This window comes from Zeugodacus cucurbitae, chromosome 4, assembly GCF_028554725.1.
Source record: "Zeugodacus cucurbitae isolate PBARC_wt_2022May chromosome 4, idZeuCucr1.2, whole genome shotgun sequence".
NCBI classification, from domain to species: Eukaryota; Metazoa; Arthropoda; class Insecta; order Diptera; family Tephritidae; genus Zeugodacus; species Zeugodacus cucurbitae.
The window spans coordinates 6,708,204-6,734,677 of NC_071669.1; the positions used below are offsets into that span (position 1 = coordinate 6,708,204).

Sequence of the window (26,474 nt, forward strand, 5' to 3'; positions counted from 1 at the left end):
TATTGTTTAACAAAATATTTACAAAAATCATTCGGAATTACGTCAGCATTTGCTAAGCGCAGCAATCTTTCATACCGTTTATAGGTTTATTGATCAGTTTATTGTTTCAATATTTAGATTATTAAACAATTAAATTTTTTAATCGATATTACTTTAATAATACAAAATTGATTTAAAAATATGTATTGCCAAAAAAAAACAATATTATCAATATTTTATTGAAGAAATACATAGTCACTCACAGCTATACATACATATTTGCAAACGCACATACATACATACATACATACCTATTTGAAAGCCTATCAGCTATTAAGTGAAAGAAAAGTGATAAATATTAATCTTTAGCTTGATTTGTCTTGCTGTCACTTGAAATGTAAACATTGGCACTATGAATACATATAGAAATTTACACACATACATACATACTTCATCCTCAATTCGTATGTATGTATGTGAAAATAAGTTTGACAAATTAACGATCAGTATTGCTATGGTATTGTGTTGAATAATAAAGGCTTGATAAAGTTTTAATTGTAGTCATAATGCAAATAATGTATGGCAACTAAAAAAACATTGAATAAATAACTAGAGACAAGCAACAGCAAATAAAAAGCACCAACAATATAGAGAGTATGTAGAAATGTATTGAAAGCTTTGGTTTTTTATTGTTTTATTGCATATCATGCCAATGTGCTTACGGTGAGGCGCAACTGGCATACACTTGATTGCAAGCATCACACGAATCCACTTAATGAATTCGATTGCAGAATATATTAAATCATTGACACCACAGCACACGTATGACTTGTTGACAAACATACAAACCTCTGTACATACATATGTACATATGTAAGTACATACATTAAGGCAAGTGTATGTGTTTGCAGTTGACGGAAGTCAATAGCCAGCAGAAGGTAGTAGGCGGTGGGTGCTTGTTAGCATATACATTTAGTGTGTAATTCCACATTCGATCGTCAACATTGAAAGTCTTTGAGTGACGCTGCTGCTTGTCTGTCAAAAAAATTTTCATTAAAAGTGCGGAAAGAAAAAAGAAAACGCGTGAAAGTGAAGAAGTGTGTAATATAGTAAAGTCCTGTTTGCCGAAAAGTGTAAGTTATTATAGTTAGATTTGCGATTTTTTTGGAAGGAATTTATTTTATAAAGCATTTATTCTTAACCGGTTTATGGCAGTCAACTTTAAACCGAATTTTCGCAAACGCATAGCAGAAAAACAGCTGATCGGTGTGTTGCAGCGAAAGAAAAGTGCTTAGTTAACAATTGGTTAAGCTTTGATAGTTATACATTATAGAAAATACTTTGACAAGATTTTGGTTTATTTAAAATTGTTTGAATTTTTTATACTCTCGCAACAAAGTTGCTAAAGAGAGTATTATAGTTTTGTTCACATAACGGTTGTTTGTGTCACCAAGAAATAAAAGAGTTAGATATGGGGTTACATATATGTATATAAATGATCAGGATGACGAGTGGATTTGAAATCCGGATGTCTGTCCGTCCGTCTGTCTGTCTGAGCAAGCGATAGCTTGAGTAAAACTTGAGATATCTTAATGAAACTTGGAACACATATTCCTTGGCACCTTGAGGAGGTTGGTATGGGTAATGGGCCAAATCGGACCATTGCCACGCCCATAAAATAGCGAAAACCGAAAACATAGACAGTGTCATAACTAAACCATAAATAAAGTTATGAACGTGACCCCCCAAACTTTCTGCAGTCATTTCTTTTAGACATTTTCTTATACAGTCCAAAAATGAAAGAAATCGGATAATAACCACGCCCACCTCTCTTACAAATGTTATGTTGAAAATGACTAAAACACTAACAATACTAACTAATTTTACAGAAGAAATAGCAGAAGGAATCTGCACATAGATTTTTTTTATAAAATGGAAAATGGGCGTGACATCGCCCACTTATGGGTAAAAAACCATATCTCAGGAACTACTCGTCAGATTTCAATAAAATTCGGTATATAATATTTTCTTGACACCCTGATGACACGGGTGGAGAATTGCCGAAATCGGTTCACAACCATGCCTACTTCCCATATAACTCAATTTTGAACTCCATTTGATTCGTTTACTTTATAATATATTCTTAAGAAACCAATGAAGACAGCGAAATAAAACTTTACTCAAATACTGTAAATTGTCGAAATCGGACTATAACTTTTCAAAGCCCCGAATATCGAATATGAAAAACTCAGTACCCCATGGTAATTTTTCACCGAAAATTTCGGTAAATCTCACAGGTATCTTAATTTAATTCAGAGGAAACATTTTTCTTCTAATAGTGTGTCTCTGTACCAGAAATGGTTTAAATCGGGTCATAACTTCCCCGAGCTCTCATATACCTAATTACAGGATTTTCAAATTGGCTCAAATTGTGTGTTATCTTAATAAAAATATATCAATAAATTGCGAGACTATAAAATGTTCGGTTGCACCCGAAGTTAGCCTTTCCTTACTTGTTTAAATTTCTAATTATTTATTTGTCAACAAAAAAAGTGCTTTCAAATAGAACTTCGAAAAAAAATATTGCCATTTATTTTTATTTGATAATCTTTTTAATTTTTTATATTACTTGAAGTTCAATATTTTTATAATAATAATTACAACTAATTAATTTTAAAAATGCTAAATAATTCATACGAAAAAAGCAGATTAAAGCTCCCAATAAAACTACAGTTGATCTTCCCTAACTCGAATCACCATAATTCACAAACAAACTTCTAGTTACGGAAGGAAATTTGTGTAAAATTAGACTTCTATTGACAATTCAAGAGGAGAGAAGAAATTCGAGTTATGGAAGTTGAACTGTATTAATATTTAAATTATTAACCATAAAATGATTTATCACACTTGACTATTTTTTTAATTTATTCTCAGTTAATACCAACAAGAAAATCAAGCAGAAAACACTCCAACCATTATCATATCTTCTTCTTATAACCAAAATAAAGCAATTAGCGCAGATAAATTATAAGCAATCACAAAAATATAACAACAACAAGCGCGATAAAATAACAACACAAATAAATAAACATGTCACAGAAAACAACAACAACTCAAAATGCAGTCGATGAGATTGATAAGATACGTCTTAATCTAGCCGATGATTGGAAAGTGCTGCGCTCCGTCTATGATTTGTTGCATAATGAGAAAGCATTTTGTGTGTCCGATGCCGAACGCGATGCGGTAAAAATTGTCGACTTTAAGCAGCCGAATGAAATGAAGGTAAGGATAGCATAAATATAGTTAGATATATGTACAAATGTATGTATACTATTAGGCGCTTTGGCTTGTTGAAGCAGTGGGAGTTACAAAAAGTAGTGGTGGTAAGCGCAAGCTGCGGGAGATAAGAGTGTCTAAGCGAGTACCTAACGTTAAGTTAATACAGTATATATATATGTAAGTACATACATATATATATGCATCTAATGCTAGCCAACGAGAAAGCGGCTTAAATGCCACAAAACTGTCAACACACTTTGGCAACACACAAAGCTGTGAAACCGCAGCTTGCAACAGCGGATGACGATGACGACGACGACGATGCCGACGACGACAACGTGTCACTGCCATGGTCAAATCGGGTTTGGCGCGCAGGCGGGTGTGTCTTTTGGACCGCAAAATCCATTGACAATGCCTGTAACGCGCGCAACGTCGCCCGACACAGCATGCGATGACAAGGCGTTATTCGTGAGCACTGGATTTGCAATTAAAAAGTGTGTCAAGTTTATTTTTCTTTTAACGGATTTAAACATTTTCATTTTGACCGGCATTTTTAATGGCAAATCGAAAGGTCATCCATTCAATCACTAACTCAGTGAGCACACACAACATGCACATACATGTGTATGTGTATGTAGAGACGTGCTTAGCTTGCCAGCAAAATCTCTGCTTCTTTTCACTTCACTTTGAAAATTATTTTGTCAACATGTCAGCAACTGTTGCTGTCGCTGTTGCCGCGAAACTATGTAGTTGCTATGTTGTGCGCCATGTTGCTATGTGTTACACTGCTTTATGTGTCGCTTTGCTGTTGTTGTTGTTGTTGCTATTGCTGGCCGCGTTGATCCGCTGTTGACCGCCGCTGATACATGATCATGTTCGTAGATTGTCATGTTTTGATTTTTGATTAGGATTGTGTGTACACACAGGTATTTATGTGCAAGTTGCCGCTGTCGCATGCATGCTGTGTGAGCGCTTGTATGCGGTGTAAGTACATAAGCTCAAGTTTAAGTACCGCTTTATTTATTTTTCTGCTGCTAAGACACGGCACTACGCCCCAATTGTGAGTGTTGTTCGCGGTTCGCAGCGCCTGTTGAAGCACTGATTTATTTGATGATGTTTTCATTTTAGTTGCAGCGTTCAGAATCGTCTAAAAATTGCTTAGACTCAAGTTAAATCGTATCAGTTTTCACTGAGCTGCATACTGATATACAAATATATATTTTAATTCACAAAAACTACATTCATTATTTGGCTAGGTCGCGAAGAGTGTGTTTAAAATTAATCATTCATTCAACTGAAACGTGAACTCATGCTAGGGTTGCTGTTTATATTTCTAAACTAACAATGGAAAAATATTTTTTTGGTTTCAAAGCTTCCATGTTCTCTGATATAGTATTTTATTTGATCAATAAACTTTTGCACTGAATTTTGGAAAAAAATTTCATATTTTTCATTCAGTTATAGTGAGACAAATAAAATTTTCAAATACATATGGTAAATGTTTTATTGTACGAAATGTGTTCAGAAAATAACGGGAATTTTCATTTTTGACAAAAATTGTTATTCATTCGTCTACTTTAATGTTGTCACCTTCAAAATAATCCCCATCCGATGTTATGCTCTTATGCCAGAGCTCCTTCTAATCGTCGAAACACTTCTCAAACTCGATTTTTGTGATAGACTTTAGCTCTTTAAGCGATTTCTCGTATGTCTATTTATAAAACGTCGGACGAACAAGCAACGAAGTGTGTGTCGTTTAACAAACAAAATCACCGAGCTTATAAAAACACATCTATGTATGTGATTGGCGTTGCAACCGTTTAGTCGGTTATAGCCGAATCGACGATAGTGCGCCACTTCTCTCTCTCCTTCGCAGTTCGGCGCTAGTTGGAGATCCCAAGTGTAACCAGGTCGCTCTCCACTTGGTCCCTCCAACGGAGTGGAGGCCTTCCCCTTTCTCGGCTTCCTCCAGCGGGTACTGCATCGAACACTTTCAGAGCTGGAGTGTTTCGTCAATTCGGACAACATGACCTAGCCAGCGTAGCCGCTATCTTTTTACTCGCTGAACTATGTCAATGTCGTCGTATAACTCGTACAGCTCATCGTTCCATCGTCTGCGGTATTCGCCGTTGCCTATATTCTGAGGACCATAAATCGTGCGCAAAATTTTCCTCTCGAAAACTCCTAGTGTCGTCTCATCTGATGTTGACATCGTCCAAGCCTCTGCACCGTAAAGCAGGACGGGAATGATGAGAGACTTGTAGAGTTTGGTTTTTGTTCGTCGAGAGAGAACTTTACATTTCAATTGCCTACTCAGTCCAAAGTAGCACCTGTTGGCAAGAGTGATTCTGCGCTGGATTTCGAGGCTGACATTATTATCGGTGTTGATGCTGGTGCCTAGGTATACGACTTCAAAGTTATGACTGTCAACAGTGACGTGGGAGCCAAGACGCGAATGCGGCGACTGTTTGCTTGATGACAGGAGATATTTCGTCTTGTCCTCATTCACCTCCAGACCCATTCGCTTCGCTTTCTTATCCGGGCGGGAAAAAGCAGAACTAACGGCGCGGTTGTTGCTTCCGATATCAATATCATCGGCGTATGCTAGGAGCTGTACACTCTTATTGAAGATTGCATCTTCTCTATTTAGCTCTGCTGCTCGTATTACACATCCAACTATAATAAAAAATCAAAAATGGACTCTCCAAACCTGTGAAAATTTAAAATTCCCGTTATTTTTTTAAACATACAACGTATATTTTTTAAAAAATAATATTTTTAATATAAATATATTTGAATTATCCATTGATACATTGTCAAAAATTACAATACCCGCTTCGTACAGCACAAAAAAATATTCAAATTCTAAAATAAAAATAGCAGCCCACGTATCAGTTATCACTTTAAATTCCATCCAGTGGAGAGCAGCTGTTTTTTAGCAATTTGTCTCAAAACACTGATAATTATTATGTTATTAGATTTCATAACTAATTTTGTTGCTAGGGATCTCATCGTCGAGTTACCGCTAGCTAGTCGTCACATTCAATAAAAATAAAAATAAAATATTTTTAAAGTATAAGTGTTAGGAAAAAAAAAATAAATGTGAATGAAATGCAAAAAGTATAAAGTAAACAACAACAACAGTTTCACTTCATTTTCTTATCACTTCACTTTGCATTATCTATTGGGGAAGCTGCAACATTTTCAATAAGCGCTGATAAGCCGAGTGCAAAAAACTTATAATTATTTTGCTGTACACAATTGAATAATTAATCATACAAATGTTCGCATAGCAATTGATTGACCTCAGCATTGATGAGAATAAAACACATACCATCGAAGAGATACAGGACTTATGTCGGCTGGTGATTAAGTATTCAGTAAAAACCAATCATGGCCGGTTTCATAATCAGCTGTTCGGTCAAATGGATCCGTATGGCTTGATGGGACAATGGATCACCGATGCGCTCAACGCCAGTGCGTAAGTAAAATATTAAATACATTTATTTAACGACAACAACAATTTCACACCAATTTCCACTTCTTTTTTTTCAATTTAAAATAACAGTTACACATATGAAGTGGGTCCCGTCTTCACGCTGATGGAAACGGAAATCATACGTACCGTTTGCCAATTGGCTGGTTATGCTGAAGGTGATGGCATCTTCGCACCTGGTGGCTCCATATCTAATATGTAAGTAAAGTTCCATGAAGTTGAGACACAAGAAACATACAGACATACACTGTTTTAAATATATTTGTAAGCAAAAACAGTTATGCCTTGGGCCAACACTTGACTTTGACGCATTGAAAATTTGTATTAGATCCGCTGACGTTGTCTTACATGTTTCACTATCAAGATGTTCAATGACAAGTGTTACTTTAGGGCTAATTACTCACTCATATGGCTAACAGTTAGACAGTTAGAAAAAAACGCAAGCAAAGCTATTGTTTTGCCTGTGCTATTTTTGGGTGGGTCCGACAACCGTTTTGACGGCTCAAAAGCTTATTTACATACAAAAATATGTTTTTATTTGAGTGAGCCTCGCGGTCACAGACGAAGTGCTCAAACTTCACAGGGTTGTCCAAATAATGAAGAGTCATATTTTTGCAAATGAACACTCAGAGAAATTAATTATGTTTTTCTGAAAGCTTTTACAATAATATTTCGACTAGAAACCGATTTTATAATTTTGAAACATCGGTCCGAAAATATTCTTCTTCATACAACCTTCATTCGAAAAAGCTTTCAAAAGCTTTGGGTCCCTTAATCAAAAATATATTCAAAGCTCACCGGGCCAGTTTCACTAAACCACGACGAACGTATACTCCGACTAACAATTCTTCCATTCCCATGGCTTTCGGATATGCGAATCGGACCTGCATTTATATCTGACCAAGGTCTAAAAACTCGGAATGTTTTCTGTTGAAAGTTCCATTAAGCTTGTTGAAGCTTTCTGACAATCCACATTTTTTGTAGAAGTTTTTCGCTGTGTCTTAACCACTCAACAACTCTCTTCTATCCACTACAGGTATGGCCTCGTTTTAGCTCGCTACAGACGTCATCCTCAAGTGAAGACTGCCGGCATGTTTGGCATGCGTCCACTTGTACTCTTCACGTCTGAAGAGTCCCATTATAGCTTTGTTAAAGCCGCTCATTGGCTGGGTCTAGGCGCCGACAATTGTGTGGTTGTCAAAACAAATGAACGCGGTCAAATGTTAACAGACGATTTGGAGGTAAAAATATTGAGAGCACAAGATTCGGGTTGTGAGCCGTTCTTTGTGAATGCCACTGCTGGCACCACCGTCTTGGGCGCGTTCGATGAACTCAATCCGATAGCTGATGTCTGTGAGAAATATGGATTGTGGTTGCATGTGGATGTGAGTATTTGAGTCGTAGTCTATTAAAATATTTATCTCTATAATTGCTATACAAATCTTCGTACAGGCATGTCTTGGCGGTTCTGCGCTGCTCTCTTATCAAAATCGTCACCTGTTAGCCGGTCTCGAACGCACCAATTCCTTCGCTTGGAATCCTCATAAATCACTTGGCGCTCCACTGCAATGCTCACTCTTTTTGACGCGCGAACGTGAGCTACTCACGCGTTGTAATAGTATTCAGGTGAACTATCTCTTTCAACAGGACAAGTTTTATGATGTCTCATATGATACCGGCAATAAGAGCATACAATGTGGACGTAAAATTGATGCTTTCAAATTCTGGCTAATGTTGAAGGCACGTGGTTATGGCAGTTTTGGTCGCTTGTTGGATCATGCCATTGATATGTCAAAGGCGCTAGTTGAGAAAATCAAGCAACGTGGTAGTGATCGTTTTCGCTTGGTTCTCGATGATTACCAATATATGAATGTTTGTTTTTGGTATATACCAAGGGCGTTGAGAGGACTCGAAGAAACGGCAGCGTGGCACGAACGTTTGTATACGGTGTGTACTAGAAAGTTTCCGGAAGTAGCGTCTAAAATTTGGTTTTTATATCTTCTTTTGTCAATTTATGTTTCTAGGTTGCTCCCAAGATTAAAGAGAGCATGGCCTATAGCGGTACTGTGATGATCGGTTACACGCCTTTACAATATCGTGGTTTGGGTAACTTTTTCCGCATGGTATTAACTTGTTTCCCAGTGTTAGAGGAAGCGGAACTAGATTTCATTTTGAATGAAATCGAACGTTTGGGTGAAGAGTGCGAGTATTAATCGGAATTATCCTGACAAGTATATTTAACACTATTTCTTAAGTTTAGTTTAAGTGTGTTTTAAATACTTTTTATAAATTTATATAAAATTTTATACAAAACAAAATAAAAAATATATAAATATTATATAACATATAAATAATAATTGTATCATTGGGGTAAAGAGAATTACAAACTTTGGAAATAACGAGAGCTCCAGCTTATAGACAACCTTGAATTACAGTTTGAAAAGAAATGTGAAGGGCGCACGACCGAGGCGTCCAATTGACTGGGCTCCTCGTGAGATGACACGTTCCAGAACTTGGTTTTCAATAAATTGATTGTGACATTAGCCGTGTGGCTTCTGGCGCTGTTCTGTTGGAACCACATGTTGTCCAAGTCCAAATCATCCAATTCGGGCAAAAAATATTCGGTTATCATTGAGTAGAAGTGATTTCCATTCACAGTAACGTGCCGATCTTGATTATCACGGAAGAAGAATGGTTCAATGACGCCGCGGGGCCATAAACCACACCAAACCGTAATTTTTTTCGGATGAAATGGTGATTCATGGAGTACATGTGGATTGCTACCTTGGACGTAGCGCTCTTAAAGTTGAGACCACTGACTCCTGAATTTCGGTTGTATATTTTAACAATTTCGACACGTTGTTGAATTGTATATCTTTCCATCTTGACATGACAAACCTTACTGAAGAGAAATGTCAAAAGAGCGGTGAAAAATATGGCGTTATTTGCTGTCCCTATCGACCTAATTTTGCAGAGACTTCTTCGACTAGTAGTATGATCGCCCAATAAAGCCGAGAATAGTTGGTAATGATGATGAGATATTGCTGAACCTGGATAGTTTCTACTAATGTTGTGGAGCTGAATTAATTCCCAACTCGCCTCCATAATAATAGTGTTCAAAAATTAACGCGAAAATTTCAGATTGTCCAAAAGTCCAATTGTGAATTCTTGGTCAAAAACAATACTGTAACTATGCCCCATATTCGTCAGACATGACACCGTGAGAATTTTTCCTATTTCCAAAAATAAAGGGAACATTAAAGGACCGTCGTTTTATAAGTATACAAGAAATCGCTAAAAGAGCCATAGACTATCCCAAAAATCTAGCATGAGAAGTGTTTATACGATTGGAACAGACGCTGGCATACTTGCATAATGTGGAATTGGAACTATTCTTTGGAACCGAAGCGAAAATAAACATTTTTGCAAAAAAATCGACAATTCCCGTTACTTTTTGAACACAGCTCCTATTACCTAAGTGCATATATACATACATATATACAAATTTACAGCACGTACTTCCCTTGCCGCTTCGTAACACTCGTAAAAACTTCAATCAATGCTAATCGGTCACACAAAATAAATTACAATGCAACCGATTGCCTGGAGCCGCAGAACATTAAACATAAGGAAAAAGTAATGGAATATGTTAAAAGAGAAAAGCAAATGCTTAAGAAATAAAATACAAAATAAAACAAAAAGGTGCGAGTGCTGGAAATTAAAGTACTGACACAAATCCTTAAGCATAAGCAACAACAGAAGCAGCGCAGCGCAGCGCGCAGAATGCAATATGCAATGATCCCAACAAAGCCAAAGACAAATTCAAAGTCAAAACCGAAGCGAAACGAACGAAAGCGCGAAAGAACTTATTAGGCACACGAAATGTAAACAAACTAAATAAAGCAACGGGCACGACAAATCAGTGGTGTAAAGGCAGTAAATGCAAATGAACTTTTGCTGAACTTGACTGCAATGTAAACAAACTCTGCTAAATACGATAGAAGCCAAGCGATGAAGGCGCAGGTGGAGAAGGGGGAGGTATAGCAGCGGTAGCAAATGAGCAAGAAACAAACATTTCGCGTACGTAAAATCAACATGCCAAACCAATAACAAAAATGCAGCGCAAGAAGTAGAACAAACAGCAGAAGAAGAAAAGTCAAAATAAGCGCGCTTAGCTCACTGACAGTTGAAGTGAAACGCAATATGCATTTGCGAAAATTGTATGCGCATGCAGAAATTAATAGTTGGCGACGTAAAATAAGTGAAAAATATTAATAAAATGTGAAAAAAGTGAAAAGCCATCGCTTGCTGTGGATATCATAAACCACAATTGGCAAAAATGTGAAAAAAATGTTGTGAAATTAAGCAAATGTGCGCGGTAATGAATCGGAACGTTTGGAACGCGTCGAGCCGTCAAACCGTCCGGCGTATTCCATGCTCGCGCAAAGTGGTCGACGGTCGTGCATGCTTAATAAGTGCGCTTGTTGGTGGTGGCATGTGTTGGACGCATGTTGCGCAGCCAGCATAAAGCATGTGGCACTTTCAACGGAGCTGATGTGCACATTCTGTGGTAAGTACATACATATATTTTACTTGATTTCCATTATTGCTAATTGAAATGGGTTGTTGAGTTAAAGCGCGTAGATGCATATGAGACCACAATTTAGCGAGAGTACCAACTATTGCCATGTATGGAACTTCAAGCGTGGATTTTGAATTTGAATGCAGAGCATTTGTGGAAAGAAGGATTGCTCGTACGTATCCGATGGTCGGCTTATCTGAAATTTTCAAAACCAAAGATGATGAAACATAAGCTGAAAGCCAATTTCAATTATATTAAAATATAGACATTTTTGGTCTTAGAAGGTGGGATTTTGAAGCGCCGAAACAAAAGCAAAAAGTTCTATTTGTATATATTTCATGGACGCTCGGAGAGAACTTCTTCTGGTGGTTCAATTTTGCTGATCTTTACATGGACGCTCGGAGAACAACTTCTGGTGATTCAGCCTTACAGACCTTTACACCTAGCTTCCTTTTAATCTCTTCGCTCGCACTTTTCGCTCTAATAAATACCGAATGGTTAGCTAAAAATCTATGCTAAGTACTTCTGTAACGCCTCTTACTCATATAAGCACAATTGTGACGCTGTGACTCGCCAATATTCTGTAGGAATCTGCTTACTTCATGCAACTGTAGCAATACAAGAATTCCGCGCCTTCAATCCTAGTCGCATGTCTTGGTATACCCACTTACATACCTACACAGATGCCAATCGAGTGGAGTTCCAGAGATTACTGCGATTCTACAGCGTTATGTTGTGGTAGAAAAATGCGTGTGTAGCGCAAAATATGCGGTCGCCAGCCTAAAGCGCTCGTCATTGTCATCATCAGTGCAACAGTGTAGCATGTGTACATACAAACCACATATAACACTGGTTGCTGCCGCCGTCGTCTTTGGCCGTCAACATCATCGTCCTCTTCAATGGCGTCAACAGCGGCTCCATCATCAACTCAATACAACACAACTCGGCACAGCTTAAGTCAACTCTAGGCGGCGCGGAACTCTAAGTAAGGCTTTGCGCACCGGTTCAGGCGCTTAACTTGGAGTTCAACTGCAGCTAGGCAGCAAGCGGTGAAAAAAGAATTAGCGTATGAATGCATATGTATGTATAGAGATTCAATTGCTAAGTTGGCAGTCAGCTAGCAGGCAGTCAGCGAGCATTAAAGTTGCAGTCATGTCGACAACAACCTCCACCGACTACTTACTACTCACATAAGGTTGCTGGTGCTGGTGTTTGACTTTTGTGCGTTGAGATTTTTTTCTGCGCAAGCCTCACTGGCAGTCTAACTGTTTTGGCTGGCTGATTTCTGCAATTGTCGGACTCATTAGTCGCAATCATACGGCAATTGTTGATTTGTTAGATTTTCACCAGTCTACGGATCTAACGTGCAGTCCCCAGTACGTTACGCAGAGCGATTTTATTTGCTTTGCCACTGCTGTGATTTGTTTCCATTGTTTAGTCTTCAAGTTGTGGATTTGTGTATACTTATTTGATTGCTACTTGAGTGTATTGTAGCGACTGGCAACGCTCTACTATTTTGCTGACCGTTTCGCATTTCTTCAGTGTTCCCATTCCTGTGCTAAATTATTAAAGTTCGCTGGAGAGGCAAATGTACGATCATGCGTTACCAGCTCTGGAACGTGTAAACTGTAGCTTAAACCTAATCGTCGTTTAACTGAACTACAAATTAAACTATAGACTGACTTAGTAGTTATGCAGACACTCTACTAGAACTTTAATTAAATTCTAAAAGCAATCTCTATAAAGTGGTACTCTCAGCAAGTTACTTAATGACAATGTCGATCATTAAGTTATTGGACACCACTTTCGCAGCTTTCTTGGTGTGTGTCTAATCTATGCTAATTCTGTGCATGAGTTATCGAGGTCCTCACTAATGCTATATACCTATTAGACTGCTTTTAGTGCAGTAAATTCATTTTATGCAATTCTCGTTGTGTGTGTCTTGTGCATCTTTTCCGTGTCGAATTCGTAAATTACCACAATTTATTGCTGTTCTTTCGCTATACACTACACATATAATACTTTTACATAGGTACATATATATTTGAATACTATAAATACAAATGTATACAAAAATAGTTCTTCAGTTGGACCTTAGACCCTACGCCACACTTCAGAGCATTAGACATGGAACAGTGGTAACGAAAAATATGAACTTTAAATAATATTTCTACTATGTAAGCTGGCAGATTTGATAAAAATAGTTCTTTAGAATTCCCGAACTTTCAATAAAAAACCCTTTATAGCCTTTTCGCACAGCCAAATTAATTGATCAATTAAAATTTTAATTGAGAAACCAGGTTTTGCCCTTCACACTGCGGGCTACTCGATCAGTTTGTTATACATTTTGATTGCTATTTTCTCAATAACCAGAACCGTTTTTTCCAGCAGTGTCATCTATCGTCGAGTAGTATTTTTTTACAAATACGTTCTTTGTCAACTCGATTAAAAATCAATTAAATATTAATGTAGAAAAATTAGATTTTTATTTTGTATGGCAAATCCATCTAAATCAGCGCTATAATAGAGCAAATGCCGGATAATTGATCAATTGCTCCGGTGCGAAAAGGCTATTGATAAGCTAACTGGTTCTTGAAGGTAAAAAGAGTTCTTCTAATAGATCAACCCATTATATGATAGATAAAAGGTACTTTCGAACATCTAAAATAAGTATAAGCCAACGATTTTAGATTTTCTATACAGTAAGTACCTCAATTTGAAAGATTAGATAACTTTAATAAGTTTTATTCCATATAGGTTCATGCTGAGATGAGGAGTTGTAGATCAAGTGTTCCAAGATACAATTTAGCATCATCAAATTATGTTGTTGATTCTCTGAGAAAAACATATTCTCTCTCTCTTGGACTTAATACATTAAAAATTTAGTTTTGAAGCGATTACGTCATCCAACTCAAAGCACAGCAGTAGTTTCGAGCTTAGATCACTTTCCTTCATTATTTTCTCCACTGTTCCTTTTGCGACCTATCCCAACAACTACTCAACGTAGCTTAGCTTGCCGCGTATGTAGTCCCTACAAGTTTGCCTACTCGTATTTTATGCGTTTAAGTGTCTTAAGTGTATAGACGACGTAAAGGCGGGTTTCAAATGCAGATAATACTTATAATATATAGGCTTATTGGATGACATAAACAAAAAACAGACGCATGCCTTCAAATACAAATACATATATTCAAAAAAAAAAAGAACGAGAAAAAAGTCTGCAATCACATGAAGAACCGACTTCACAAAAGACCGCAGCTTATAGCTGATATATGCCAGACAGACAGACAAATAAGAATGAAGCGCATGTGTATGTAGCTTCAGCTAGTTCTTTAAGGTTGCGATTATGCTGCATTTGTATTGTGGGCAAGTATAACACCGCAACACAGGCATAGTATGGCAACTTTGGTGGATGTGTAGATCATTCTTTTTTATATGCTTTTTGTAGTCCGTACTTACTACACTCAGCTGTCCAGTTGTCTGTCTGTCTGTTTGATAGTCGGCTGTTGTATAGATCTTATGCATGCGCCTCCATTACGACCCATTGCCGCACGTCGCTTGTAGGCAATTGACCGGTGGTTTCATCAACGTCATCGCCATTGCTTCAACCGTCTTCGCATTGTCTTTACAAATAACGCGTAACTATTGCTGGTATAGCGGCATATATAAATACAAACATACAGATCTACATTGACAGAACGTCGACATTTACGCGGCAACAAACAATACGCCTTCAATTGTGCCAGTCGCAGTGCCGCGGGAATAAAGAAATCATATACGCGCACAACATAAAAACAAATAACGCACAACACTAATGAATTGTAATGAATACAAAAACAACAACAACAACAACTAGCAATGTTGCAATGAAAACATTGCTATCAAAAGGATTCAAGCAAAAAAAAAACAACAACAAGAGTTCTTATAATACACAGAACAGCGGGAGCAATAACAATAACAACAACAACTGCATTGCAATAAAAAGTTGCATGCAACAATCAGTTGTACAGTTGTGCTATAAAGTAAATATTTGTATGCATTTAGTGTCGGTACACCGGTGTGCAATAACCGAGTTGTCGCTTATGAGCTCAAGGGAATTCGCAAAACCAAATGGCCTACTAACAGATTGCATGCAATCATCGGCGTTGTTGTTGTTTTTTTTGTCAATTTAAGTGAGTTTTGAGGGAGGTTGGAGCACTCGAACCGGTGAAGACTGCTTTAGACTGCACTTATAGCATTTGAAATGTAGTGGATCGTTTCATTTTGCTTCTTCTTCTTACCCAAGAATGGTCCTAAACAGTTTTTGAAACTAAAAAAGTTTCTTGAAACCCGAAGAATCCATTTCGTTCGAATCGCATTCCTTTCTCCAGAACATCATTCTTTAAAGATACGGTAGGATCTCTGTTCAAATATTTGTAGATGATTGTTCGTCTATACACCTAGAGGGAAAGATCCTCGGTCAGTGTTTCAACAAAATATACATACAATTCCTGAAAAGCTCTTATTTATTCTTATTGTAAAGATCTCGAGAAAGTTTCGTACATTTAACAAGCTTTTGGGGAGCCAATCGCTGACCTAATAATGATGGATTCAGTCCAAATAGTTAAGCCGTTAGATTACACATTTTCTAAAAAAAAAAACCTACTCGTCTCCCACGATCTCTAATTCAAACACTAAACCATTGCTAATATTCCATAAACATTTTCAAATAATAGTAACTCAAGCGTATCGACATTCTCAACTAAATTATTTCCTATTTAACTCTAAACATTCCCACAAAATCAAGAGTTCTCCACACCCCTAATAATAGAAGAATTTTAGTAAATACTCTCAAATGACAAATGACTTACGGCCACCCGACGACGACGACGACGACTACTGGTCACACCGTCTTGGCGGCACACCCATGCGACACATTTGTTAGTTAACTTGTAAGAAAAAGGGCCACATGGACGAATCACTAATGACAAATATGTGTTGTAAAGAACACAATACAAACATTAATTTGATAAACGGTCTGGCACAGTAGCCAGCTGGGTGCGCCCCTTTTCCAGACATACTATACATACCTCGTGTGTAGCTCTTTTTCAGACAACTAATTGTCTATTAAAATGTGCTTTGCAAAAACCTTTTGCCACCAGCATAAAATCTTAGAGCACAAAAAAAGGTGAAATCTCCAGACAGCCAACAATGCTTTGTGCGATTTCCAAGGAAAATAGTGCTGTTTGCATGCTGGCATAGCTGAGATGGAGCGTGTGGTAAATAAAAAATATTCTGCAAAGAAATGAGTTTGCCAAGAGAATATAGAATATTACGAGGATTTGCAATACGACACCGCCGAAATGTTTGTAAAATTCGAAAGAAGTGCAGTGCAAAACGAGATGAAAATCTTGCTTCAAATGGACTGCATTGACTTGTCTACAATTTAATGAAGGAATGATCGAAGTGCCGAAATGAAATAAATCTACACAGCATTGGAAATGTATAATGTTCCTGTAGGAGATTCAATAGATCGAATATTTTTTTATTCCATTTAACAAAAATATGTTCGGCAAACAACATTAATGATAAAATTGAGTATATCAAACTGAGATAGTTCATGGACCGATTAACCCGACAATCCCTAATTTCGTCTCACCATGACTCCTCAAAATTTGAACTCACGTAACCCTCAAAATATACACAAACTTTACGCCTTTGTCCTCACGTGATCCCATAAAATATAAACAAAACAGACATCACGTGACCCCAAATACCGGAAACAAACCTAACGTCACGTGACCCTTCAAAACGTAAACAAACCTGACATCACGTGACCCCAGGGTTTGTTTACCTTCTGAGCGATGTCATTGACCTTTGGCCGGGGTTTGTTTACCTTTTGGCCGAGGTCATTGACCTTTGCCAGGGTTTGTTTACTTTTTGGCCGAGGTCATTGACCTTTGCCAGGGTTTGTTTACCTTTTGGTCGTGGTCATTGACCTTTGCCAGGGTTTGTTTACTTTTTGGCCGAGGTCATTGACCTTTGGCAGGGTTTATTTACCTTTTGGTCGAGGTCATTGACCTTTGGCTGGGGTTTGTTTACCTTTTGGTCGAGGTCATTGACCTTTGGCCGAGGTCATTGACCTTAGGTCAGGGTTTGTTTACCTTTTGGCCAAGGTCATTGACCTTTGGTCAGGGTTTGTTTACTTTTTGGTCGAGGTCATTGACTTTTGGCCGGGGTTGGTTTACATTTCGGTTGGGGTTAAAGACCTTTGGTGAAGGTTTTATATTTTGAAGGGTCAGGTGAGGTTAGGTTAGATTTGGTTGAAGTTTGAGGTATAACGTGTGATTTAGTTCATATATTAAAGGGTCGGGTAAAGTCAGGGTTGCTTACAATTTGAGGGATGTTTGTTTATGTTTTGTGGAGTTGCGTGATGTTGGGTTTGTTTACAAAGTGTTGTGCCAAGTGATGTTATATATATTTAATAGGTTGCCTTATATTTTGAAAGGTCGGGGTTTGTTAATATTTTTTTCCGAGGTCAATGATTTTTGGACAATGTTTGTTTACATTTCGGATGAGTTTAATAACTTTTGGCGAAGGTTTGCTTATATTTTGCGGAGTCATGTGATGTTGTTTATATATGGAAGGTTTTAAATGGTCTAGTGCGGTCAGATTTGATGGAATTTTAGGAATAACGTATGATCAGGTATGTTTATAATTTAAAGGGTCGGGTAAGGACAGGTTTGATTATATTTTGAGGGGGTATCGTGACGTTTCCCTTTTACAGAGCTACGTGTCGTCAGATTTATTAATGTTTAGAAGGATGACATCAGGTCAGTTTTTTACAGTTTGTGTTTGGATTTGGAGGGGATATGTGTGGTCAGGTTTCATTAAATTTTGAAGGGTCACATGAGGCGAAGTAGGGGACGAGTTTTAAGTCGATTTTGTTAGAATTTTTATTAAACATATCAGGTAAGATTTGTTTACATTTTACAAGACTACGGTTACATTATGAGGGGGTAGTTTGTCTCATATTTAATAGGGGAAAATGAGATCAGGTTTGTTTAAGTTTTGAGGGGCCATGTTTGTTTATATATGTTGATATATGGAAATACGTGTTGACGTTGTAATAATTACTGTACGTACAGGAATTCTTAATACACTTGCTGCTTTATTAAGAGTTGAAAGTGTTAATAGGAGGATAATTTTACAAGCAGAGGCGTCGTAGTATTATATTTCTACTGAGAAAAGAAATTTTTAAGGTTAAGAATAGTACTGATGCTGTAAGGAGGTACGTTTGATCTGGGTGGTTTTTTATTTCGGGCATAGATGAGAATTAAGAGATCAGCAAACAAGTGAGACAGTATTTTTTAATGATATTATCTTCGTCTTGGTTTTATATTTAAATACCGATTGGATTATGCTTGTTGCATAGTCAGATAGATATAGCGCCACTATATATTTTTGAATGATTGCAATCTTTAGTTTATTCATGAAATTGGTTCTAAGTTCACGCCATTGACTTAAAATAATCACTCTTGGTATTTTATACTCCGAGTTTCTTCAAGGTATACCCCCATTTATATGGCTTTGCTGCACAGCTTCACAACATCAACAAAAGTATTGTGTTGCATGCTGCACTGCTGCAATTCGACATGAAGTTGCATTATACGTGTACCAAGTGCCTGCTTGCAACAGCTTCAAGTAGGTACGTGCGTTTTATGCTTTGCGTGCAATTCTAGCACTTTTTGCTTTGATTATTATTGTTTTTTGTTTTTTTCGGAGTCTGTTGTCATTGCTCTCGTTGTTATTGGTTGCATACAGCATGCGTGCCACGATCGACTAAACGATCACCAACCGTGTATTGCTGGTGATCAGAAGGAGGCAGTGAACTGTGTAGTACAAGCAATAGTAAAACTAAGTGGCCATATTTTATTTCTGGGTACTTATATATTATACGGTCTAAGGGCAAGATAAGGGCTACAGTGCTTGGGAGTGTTTTTCAACTGGATTCACGGAAAATGGAATGTGTACCGGTCTTGGTACTGCAACGAATAAAATAAGTCGATTTAGACTGAAGGGAAATCTATTATATTATTGCTAGTCAGGGGTAAGATTAAATTTAGAAAAGTCGAAACTTGAGATCTCTCAGGATAAAGGTTCTGCGTAAAGTTCTAATAAATTATTGTCGAATTAAGCAGCGTTTAAGGAAATTTTCTGAAGTAAGACGTCGTCCAACTGGCTAAACTCGATACTTGACCAGCAGTCGTTCTTATATACCCAATTCTAAAATCCTCTGCAAAGTATAAGGTTTGAGCAAAGATCCAATCAAACTCAGTTGAGAACCGGTCCTTAAGCTTACAACTTATTGCTACCCTTTGGCTGTTGTTTCAGCTACTGTGGCTCCTCTTCCTATTTATCATACTCCACAGTAGTACGTCCACAGTTTTGCTGCCGAGCGCTCGTTGTCCGTATGATATGTACCAGCTGTTTGTAGTTTGCTTGTTCGCTTGAACCACAAGCTGACTGCTGCCTCAGCTGCTATGGCTCGTGTTAAGATCGCGCGATATTGAATTAAGCGCATTTTATTCGTTTTCTCGACCTGCAACTGCTGCTTAATACTTGTTTTCATTGTGGTTGCTGTTGTTGTCGTTGTTCTTATTAGTATTCTTCGTAGCATGGCTTCGCTGTCGAGTTTTCGTTGTTTCGTATTTTATTGTTTTCTGTGTTTCTTTTCTTTACTTGTAGTGGTTTATTGTTGTTATTGTTTTCTTCTGTGGTCCAACAATCACCACTGCTTTGGTAAGTATATTCTTTACGAGCGCTCTCTGTAGACTTACTTCGAAGTTTGAGGCTCACATACATGCATGTTAAGATGTTCTACCTGCATCATGTTACCACCAACAGGCTGTCCAGCATCCAATAAATTGAACTACATAAGCTTCTTTTATTTGCTTCTTTTTTGCCGCAGCACATACATACATACACTTAAGTACAGATTTATGCTTTTAATGCATTTCTTGGTTTTTTTTGTGTTCGCTGCCTTTCGGCTTTCTACATTGCCTTTAATACCTCAGCATGTTGCTGATGCTTCAGTCCATGTTTTTATCGACATGTTGCTCGGCGAGTGAGTGAGTTCTTTGTTGCTACAACCTCTATTTATATCAGTTAGATTGAAGGTTGTTGGAGAGATAGGGGTATATTTTGGACTTTTTGGAGTTTCTCCGAATATTTTCGAAGTTCCGAAGTGCTTGCTCTCGAGTCTTCAAAGCATTTTTGAGCACCGTAATGAAAAGGTTTTGAAAGTGAGTGATGTGTTTCTGAATCGGTCCAATCTGTAAACAATATTTGACAAGAAAAGGATTCTTTAGATTATTCAATTCAATATTTAGAATTATTTGAACTATTTTGAATAAATCTTTCAGCTCTTATATTGGTTGTCAGCACAGATAGATCTCATCTCGCAGTCAATAGGTGTTGAAAGAGTGTGGTATCAATGTACGTCTGAATCGATCGAATCTGAGAAGATTGTTTGAAAAGATAAAGATTCTGTAGATTATTCAATTGTATACTTTGAATTATTTGAACTATATTACATACAACTTTCAGTTCTAAAGTCAGCTGTTCTCTCAGATCGATCTCTAAAGCTTAAAGGTGTTACGATGTCTTTCTTCGTCTAACTGCTGACAATAGATCTATCTGTCTTCCTCGTTTTCTCTCAAATTTCTGGCTTGCCCTTGACTTTGTGCAACAACCATCTGGCCGGGCATTGACAATTTGTTGCTGCAATATAAAAAGTTGCTGTTTCCTCTGCGGACTTACTAGCTACATGTTGCTGAGCGACTTTTTGTATTCTTTTTACATTGTAGTTGTTGTTGTATACTTGAAACTTGTCGCCAGCAGTGCAAATGTTTTTATTTTTCCAATCCGTTCGCTGCTGTGCTGTTGCTGTTGTTATTTTGATTTTGAAGTTGTTGCTGCTTAGTACATTTTTTATTGTTGTTGCTGCATTTATTCATGAAATTCAATTCCTTTAAATAACATAACATCAACTGTATGTATGTATTCATATAGCAACAGCGACTTGTTGCATGCGCTGAGTCCACCCTGTTCGTGGCTTTATAAACATCGTCAATGCTTGATTTTCTTTGCGATTTTTTTTGCGCGAAGTCGTTGCTTTGAGCTGCTGTTACACTGCAATTGAAGTCTGTCTCGTAGTTGGTGTTTTTCTTAGCATTGCATTTGTGTTTGCTGTTGGTTTTTTCAACTTTCTTGTTTTTTTAATTTTGTTTGCCTTATTTCTTCACTGGCAGCCGATTGATGCTGGGCGCTTTGCAGCGAGCTGGCTCATGTTTCAATCGTCGCAACACTTTGGGCCCTCAGGATGAATTGTCGTTTCAGTTTTTCACTCCTCGCGCTGTCTTTTTCAATTCTGTTGCATGCAAGTTTTTCGCTGTTATTGTTGTTCTGATGCTGCTGCTGTTGCTGTTGCTGCCTTCTTATTTCGTATATGCTGATTATGGGTTGTCATGTTGTGGTTCGTGGCAAGCTTTAATAATACGAAAAATACTTTTTTATCCTTTTTAGAAACCTTGAGTGAGGTCTCCAATGATCCTTTCAACTAACCATATTTCTTGCTACGTGCTTTTTTTGTGTGCGCTTATAGGCTTTGGGTGTGGCTTTTTTAATGCACTGCGCTTTACATACATACCTACACATGCATTTACTGTCATGCTTGCACTTTCTGCGTAATGGAGATGTGCCACACGGTGTAAATGCATATAATCGAATAATCATACATTTATATGCATATGAATATACCGATGTTTTTTTCCTGGTTTTCTTGCTTTCAAGGGAACACCCACTTGCAGTCGCAGCTGCAGCCGCAATTTGTGTTTGTGGACAAAAAGTAAGAAAGCAAAAAATAATAATAAAATATTAATAAACCTAACAAAGTGGGTGTCTTTGTTAATTGTCAACCAGTTACATATATTAACGCTCATACAAACACAAGTGAGCCCACATAGCATACAATTTAGTTTACATTTTCTTTGATTTTTTTTTATTATTTTACTCTAATCACATCAATGCATTTCGCGCTTTAAATTATCTCTAATGATTTGCCTATCACTTTAGTTGACCTCAAGGCATATGTAGGTATACCTCTATGTATATGAATTAATGAATTGTTCTCGTTAATCACCTTAAATGCACTTTTATTTATCGGTTCAAAATGCTGTTACGTGGGTGGTTTGATACCATATATTATTGTATACCCACACACTTCCACTTACTTCTTAAAGGTGAATTGACATTTATACATACTCGTATGTATACTTATAGTTAGAGAAATGCGGTTATACTATTAGATTCTATTAAGTTTAAGTATAGAAGAATGTCTGGCCTTGATTTGGTTGGTATATATGGAACGTCAGCATTAATTAGTTATTAATATGGATTTCAAAAACGGAAATGTGAGTTAAAAGGAATGTATATGAGGTGTATTCAAAAAATAACGGGAATTTATGCTTTTTGAAAAAAAAACTTATGGAACTTCAGCATTAATTAGTTATTAATATGGATTTTAAAAACGGAAATATGAGTAAACAAGTAAGGAAGGGGGAAGTTCGGGTGTAACCGAACATTTTATACTCTCGCAATTTATTTATTTAACTTTATTTATATTATATAATACACAATTTGACCCACATATTCGTCATATATATTGTATAAAGTCCATTGAAAGTTGGAAACCATAATATTAGGTTAGAAGCACCGAGGTCCTCGTGTTCGATATATGGGGCCTTAAAAACCTATGGTCCGATTTCGGCGATTTTTAGAATGGGCTGCCACACTATTAACATAGTATTTGTGCAAAATTCTGCACCGATATCTTCACTTGTGCTTACTTTATATATTGTAAAGTAAACTATTTAGATCGACTTCAAAGTTCTGATATATAGGAAGTAGGCGTGGTTGTGAAGCGATTTGGCCTACTTTCATAACATATTATTGGGATCTAAGGAAACTAATACAAACCAAGTTTCATTGAAATCGGTCGAGTAGTTCTTGAGATATGGTTTTTGACCCATAAGTGGGCGACGCCATGCCCACTTTCCCAAAAAAATTACATCCAAATATGCCCCTTCATAGTGCGACCCTTCATACCAAATTTTTATTTCTATAGTTTTATTTATGGCTTAGTTATGGCACTTTATGTGTTTTCGGTTTTCGCTATTTTGTGGGCGTGGCCGTGGTCCGATTTTGCTCATTTTCGAAAGAAAGAGAAATAAGTGTGCCAAGTTTCATCAAGATATCTTAATTTTTACTCAAGTTACAGCTTGCACAGACGGACGGACGGACGGACAGACAGACATTCGGATTTGAACTCCACTCTTCACCCTGATCACTTTGGTACATATAACCCTATATCTAATTCGTTTAGTTTTGGGTATTACAAAAACACCGTTATGTGAACAAAACTTTAATACTCTCTTTAGCAACTGCGAGAGTATAAAAAGTATATGAGATGTGTTCAAAAAATATCGGGAATTTTTGTTTTTTGTAAAAAAAATTATTCGTATATATTAATGTTGCCTTCAAAATAATCCACTTTCGGCGAAACAATTTTCAAAGTAGTTTTTTGCGTTAGCCTATAGCTCTTTTAACGATTGTTCGTATGCTTGTAAAAGAACGGCCCTTATATAATAGGTACTGACACGGGGCCATGTCCTGTGAATATGGAGGATGGAGCAACGTTAAAGTATTGGTTTTGGACCAAGAATTCACGTACAATCAACGAAGTCTGAGCTTTTAACATACGAAAATCGTCAAGCTCATAAAAATACGTCGAAACTTAGGGACTGCTTCAGACAAAGTTAGCAATTTTGAAAATTGTAACGTACTACATGTATACAAACAAAATAAAATATGAAACAAAATTTGACAATTGGAAATTTTAAAATTCCCGTTATTTTTTTATCACACTTCGTAAGCATACTGAGCTGCTTAGGGATAGACAATTTTCATTTGAAAATAGTTTTTTATAAAGCCTTCAAAGTATTTAAATGATTTTTGGTTGCAATTTATACCCAATTTATCGTTCTATTTTAGTCGTCTGGTTGGTTAGTGGTCTCTAACTGCAATTTACTTATAGGAACATAAATTTGATAATTTAAAAAGTCTTTAAATATCAAAAAGTGAATTTTAAATAATTAAAAAAAAAATTTCAAATAATGGTTTCTAATAATCAAATATAGTTTATTTTTGTTAACCGTTGAAATTATTTTATACATTAAGTCCACAATTTTGAGATATTTCTCAATCAAAATACTCTACCCTAGAGTCTAAGGTCTCTTGAAACCATAGTAAAATTCACACAATTTTGTTAAAACATAGTTCTACAAAAAGAGAAAGATCCTTAACGGTAATTGCCATCTATTTTTGTACTGTAATCCTAAATTAGGTTAGGAGAATCATATCAAATAGAAAGATATCTAATAATTTATTATTAGGAAGTATCAAATTACTTGATATAGTTCTTAAAAATAATATGGATAGTATAGAAGAGTAACGGTTCTATTAAAGTTGGTTAGTTAGCATATTATCACATAATAATCTTGAAGGTGAATACTCATAAAAGCATAGAAACTATGTTTATCTAACGAAAGTATTAAAATTTTTATGGCAAATAATAACAAAAAGGTAGAGTGAAATGAAGAATAGGTGAATATATGTGATCTAGACCTCCAAGGCAAATGTGACAGACAGTTTAAGATAATTAACATATGTAAATACATACATTCAGAGTTCGAATAAAATATGTGGGGTGATTTTTATGACGATTTTGACATGTACTTCGATAAAAGAACACTTAAACTAATGAAATTTCTTTTAATCGAAAGTGATATGCAAATAAGTTCGAGCAGTGAAAGAGGAAATAATCTAGAACTTTAGAAACACCAACGGTGGGATGACGTTATCTTGGAGAAAATAAAAAGTAAATATTTCTGTTGACTTTTAAGAATTTTCCAGGTGTTAAGCATAGCCGGTACATAAGCTCCCACGAGAAAATGTTTCTAACAAGTCGACAGTATTACTATGTACCACATACAAGTAGAAAAAGACAAAATTTATTTTTGATAAGGGCCACACAATTGTCTATTGACAAAAGAGTAATAAAAAACTGGGAAAATGTAAAAGAAAGATAGAAGAAAAGTGACTTCAAGGAAAACTTGTTAGAGGAAGGGCTGCTTGCTAGCAGCTGGTTGCTGGGCTGGGTGAGGCTCGTTATTGGCAGCAGCATTTAAAGGCATCAAATTAATTATATTGTTGCCCACGTTCGATAACTGCACACACAATGCAGAAAAGTAAATAAATAGAAAATAAATAACAAATAAAACAGTTTTAAGAACCATTGGGGTTCAAGAGTTCAAAAAACCATTTGATATACTTGTATGTTTGAATGTATGTACTTTTATTATTACTTTCTACTTTACTTCGTGTTAGAAGAACGTTAAAAAGGAATCGTAAAATGCGTGGGGCTTAGTTGCATTGAGTTGCAGAAGACACACAGGCCACCGAAAAAAAGCTTCAAACGCATTGTGTAAGATTTAAAAGCAAAACAAAACGCCACAAAACAATAACAACAGCCCAAACAAACCACTAAGAGCCCTACAATTTGACGTATTTAGCGTTGTTGTTTTGATTTCAAATTTTATTTCACATTTTATTTTGATTTCGTGTTCTTGCTTTAGTGTCTACGAACGACCTCAACGCCGTTGTCGCCTAACAACCCAAACACACACTGCCATACTTTAATTAAATATCATTTACTTGGTGTCTTGGTTCTATGTGACTTTACCTCCACTGCCACTCGTACAAGCTCCAAACGGCATTTATGAGTTTGCCTGAACCACTTTGCAGTTAGAAAGACAGTGTACACTGAAACAAAAGCAAAACAAAAACAAGAGAGAGCACACATTGTTAGTGCGGGTGGGAGTTGTTTGTCCACCCGTGAGCGTCGATCTGCACAACTTTTTTCTATAGTTCCAGTGAGTGGTCCAAAGTGCTTCTAATGCGCTGAGAGAGAGAGAGCAAGCGGGAGAGTGTGAGATATGGTGCTAAGAAGGCCGGTTGCTTGTGTATGTTAAATTTTGC

At 36.8% G+C, this 26,474-nt stretch overlaps 2 protein-coding genes across 3 annotated transcripts in view; both read left to right on the forward strand.

Annotated features, from left to right (window-relative positions):
• Positions 1 to 952: 952 nt before the first annotated feature.
• LOC105208468 (cysteine sulfinic acid decarboxylase) lies at positions 953 to 9,108 on the forward strand. Its single transcript, XM_011178327.3, has 7 exons — positions 953 to 1,112; positions 2,914 to 3,261; positions 6,552 to 6,739; positions 6,827 to 6,952; positions 7,791 to 8,139; positions 8,207 to 8,701; positions 8,779 to 9,108. Exons 2-7 carry the CDS (start codon positions 3,070 to 3,072, stop codon positions 8,965 to 8,967), a joined length of 1,539 nt encoding a protein of 512 aa, XP_011176629.2. The 5' UTR covers positions 953 to 1,112; positions 2,914 to 3,069; the 3' UTR covers positions 8,968 to 9,108.
• A 1,755-nt stretch (positions 9,109 to 10,863) lies between these two features.
• Positions 10,864 to 26,474, forward strand: part of LOC105208538 (semaphorin-5B) — a 125,536-nt gene continuing 109,925 nt past the window's right edge. The window contains exon 1 of one of the 2 annotated variants that reach the window (XM_011178440.3): positions 10,864 to 11,324. The gene's annotated coding sequence lies outside the window, so the exon portion shown is untranslated. The remainder of the gene's footprint in view (positions 11,325 to 26,474) is intronic. The other variant, XM_011178456.3, reaches the window with a different exon arrangement.

What these genes read in the sequence shown, in the direction of transcription:
- LOC105208468 (XM_011178327.3), top strand. Translation starts at nt 3,070, where the DNA reads ATGTCACAGAAAACAACAACAACTCAAAATGCAGTCGATGAGATTGAT. An exon ending in GATGCGCTCAACGCCAGTGC is followed by an intron (nt 6,740 to 6,826) that starts GTAAGTAAAATA and finishes TTAAAATAACAG; the next exon opens with TTACACATATGAAGTGGGTC. An exon ending in GATTGTGGTTGCATGTGGAT is followed by an intron (nt 8,140 to 8,206) that starts GTGAGTATTTGA and finishes ATCTTCGTACAG; the next exon opens with GCATGTCTTGGCGGTTCTGC.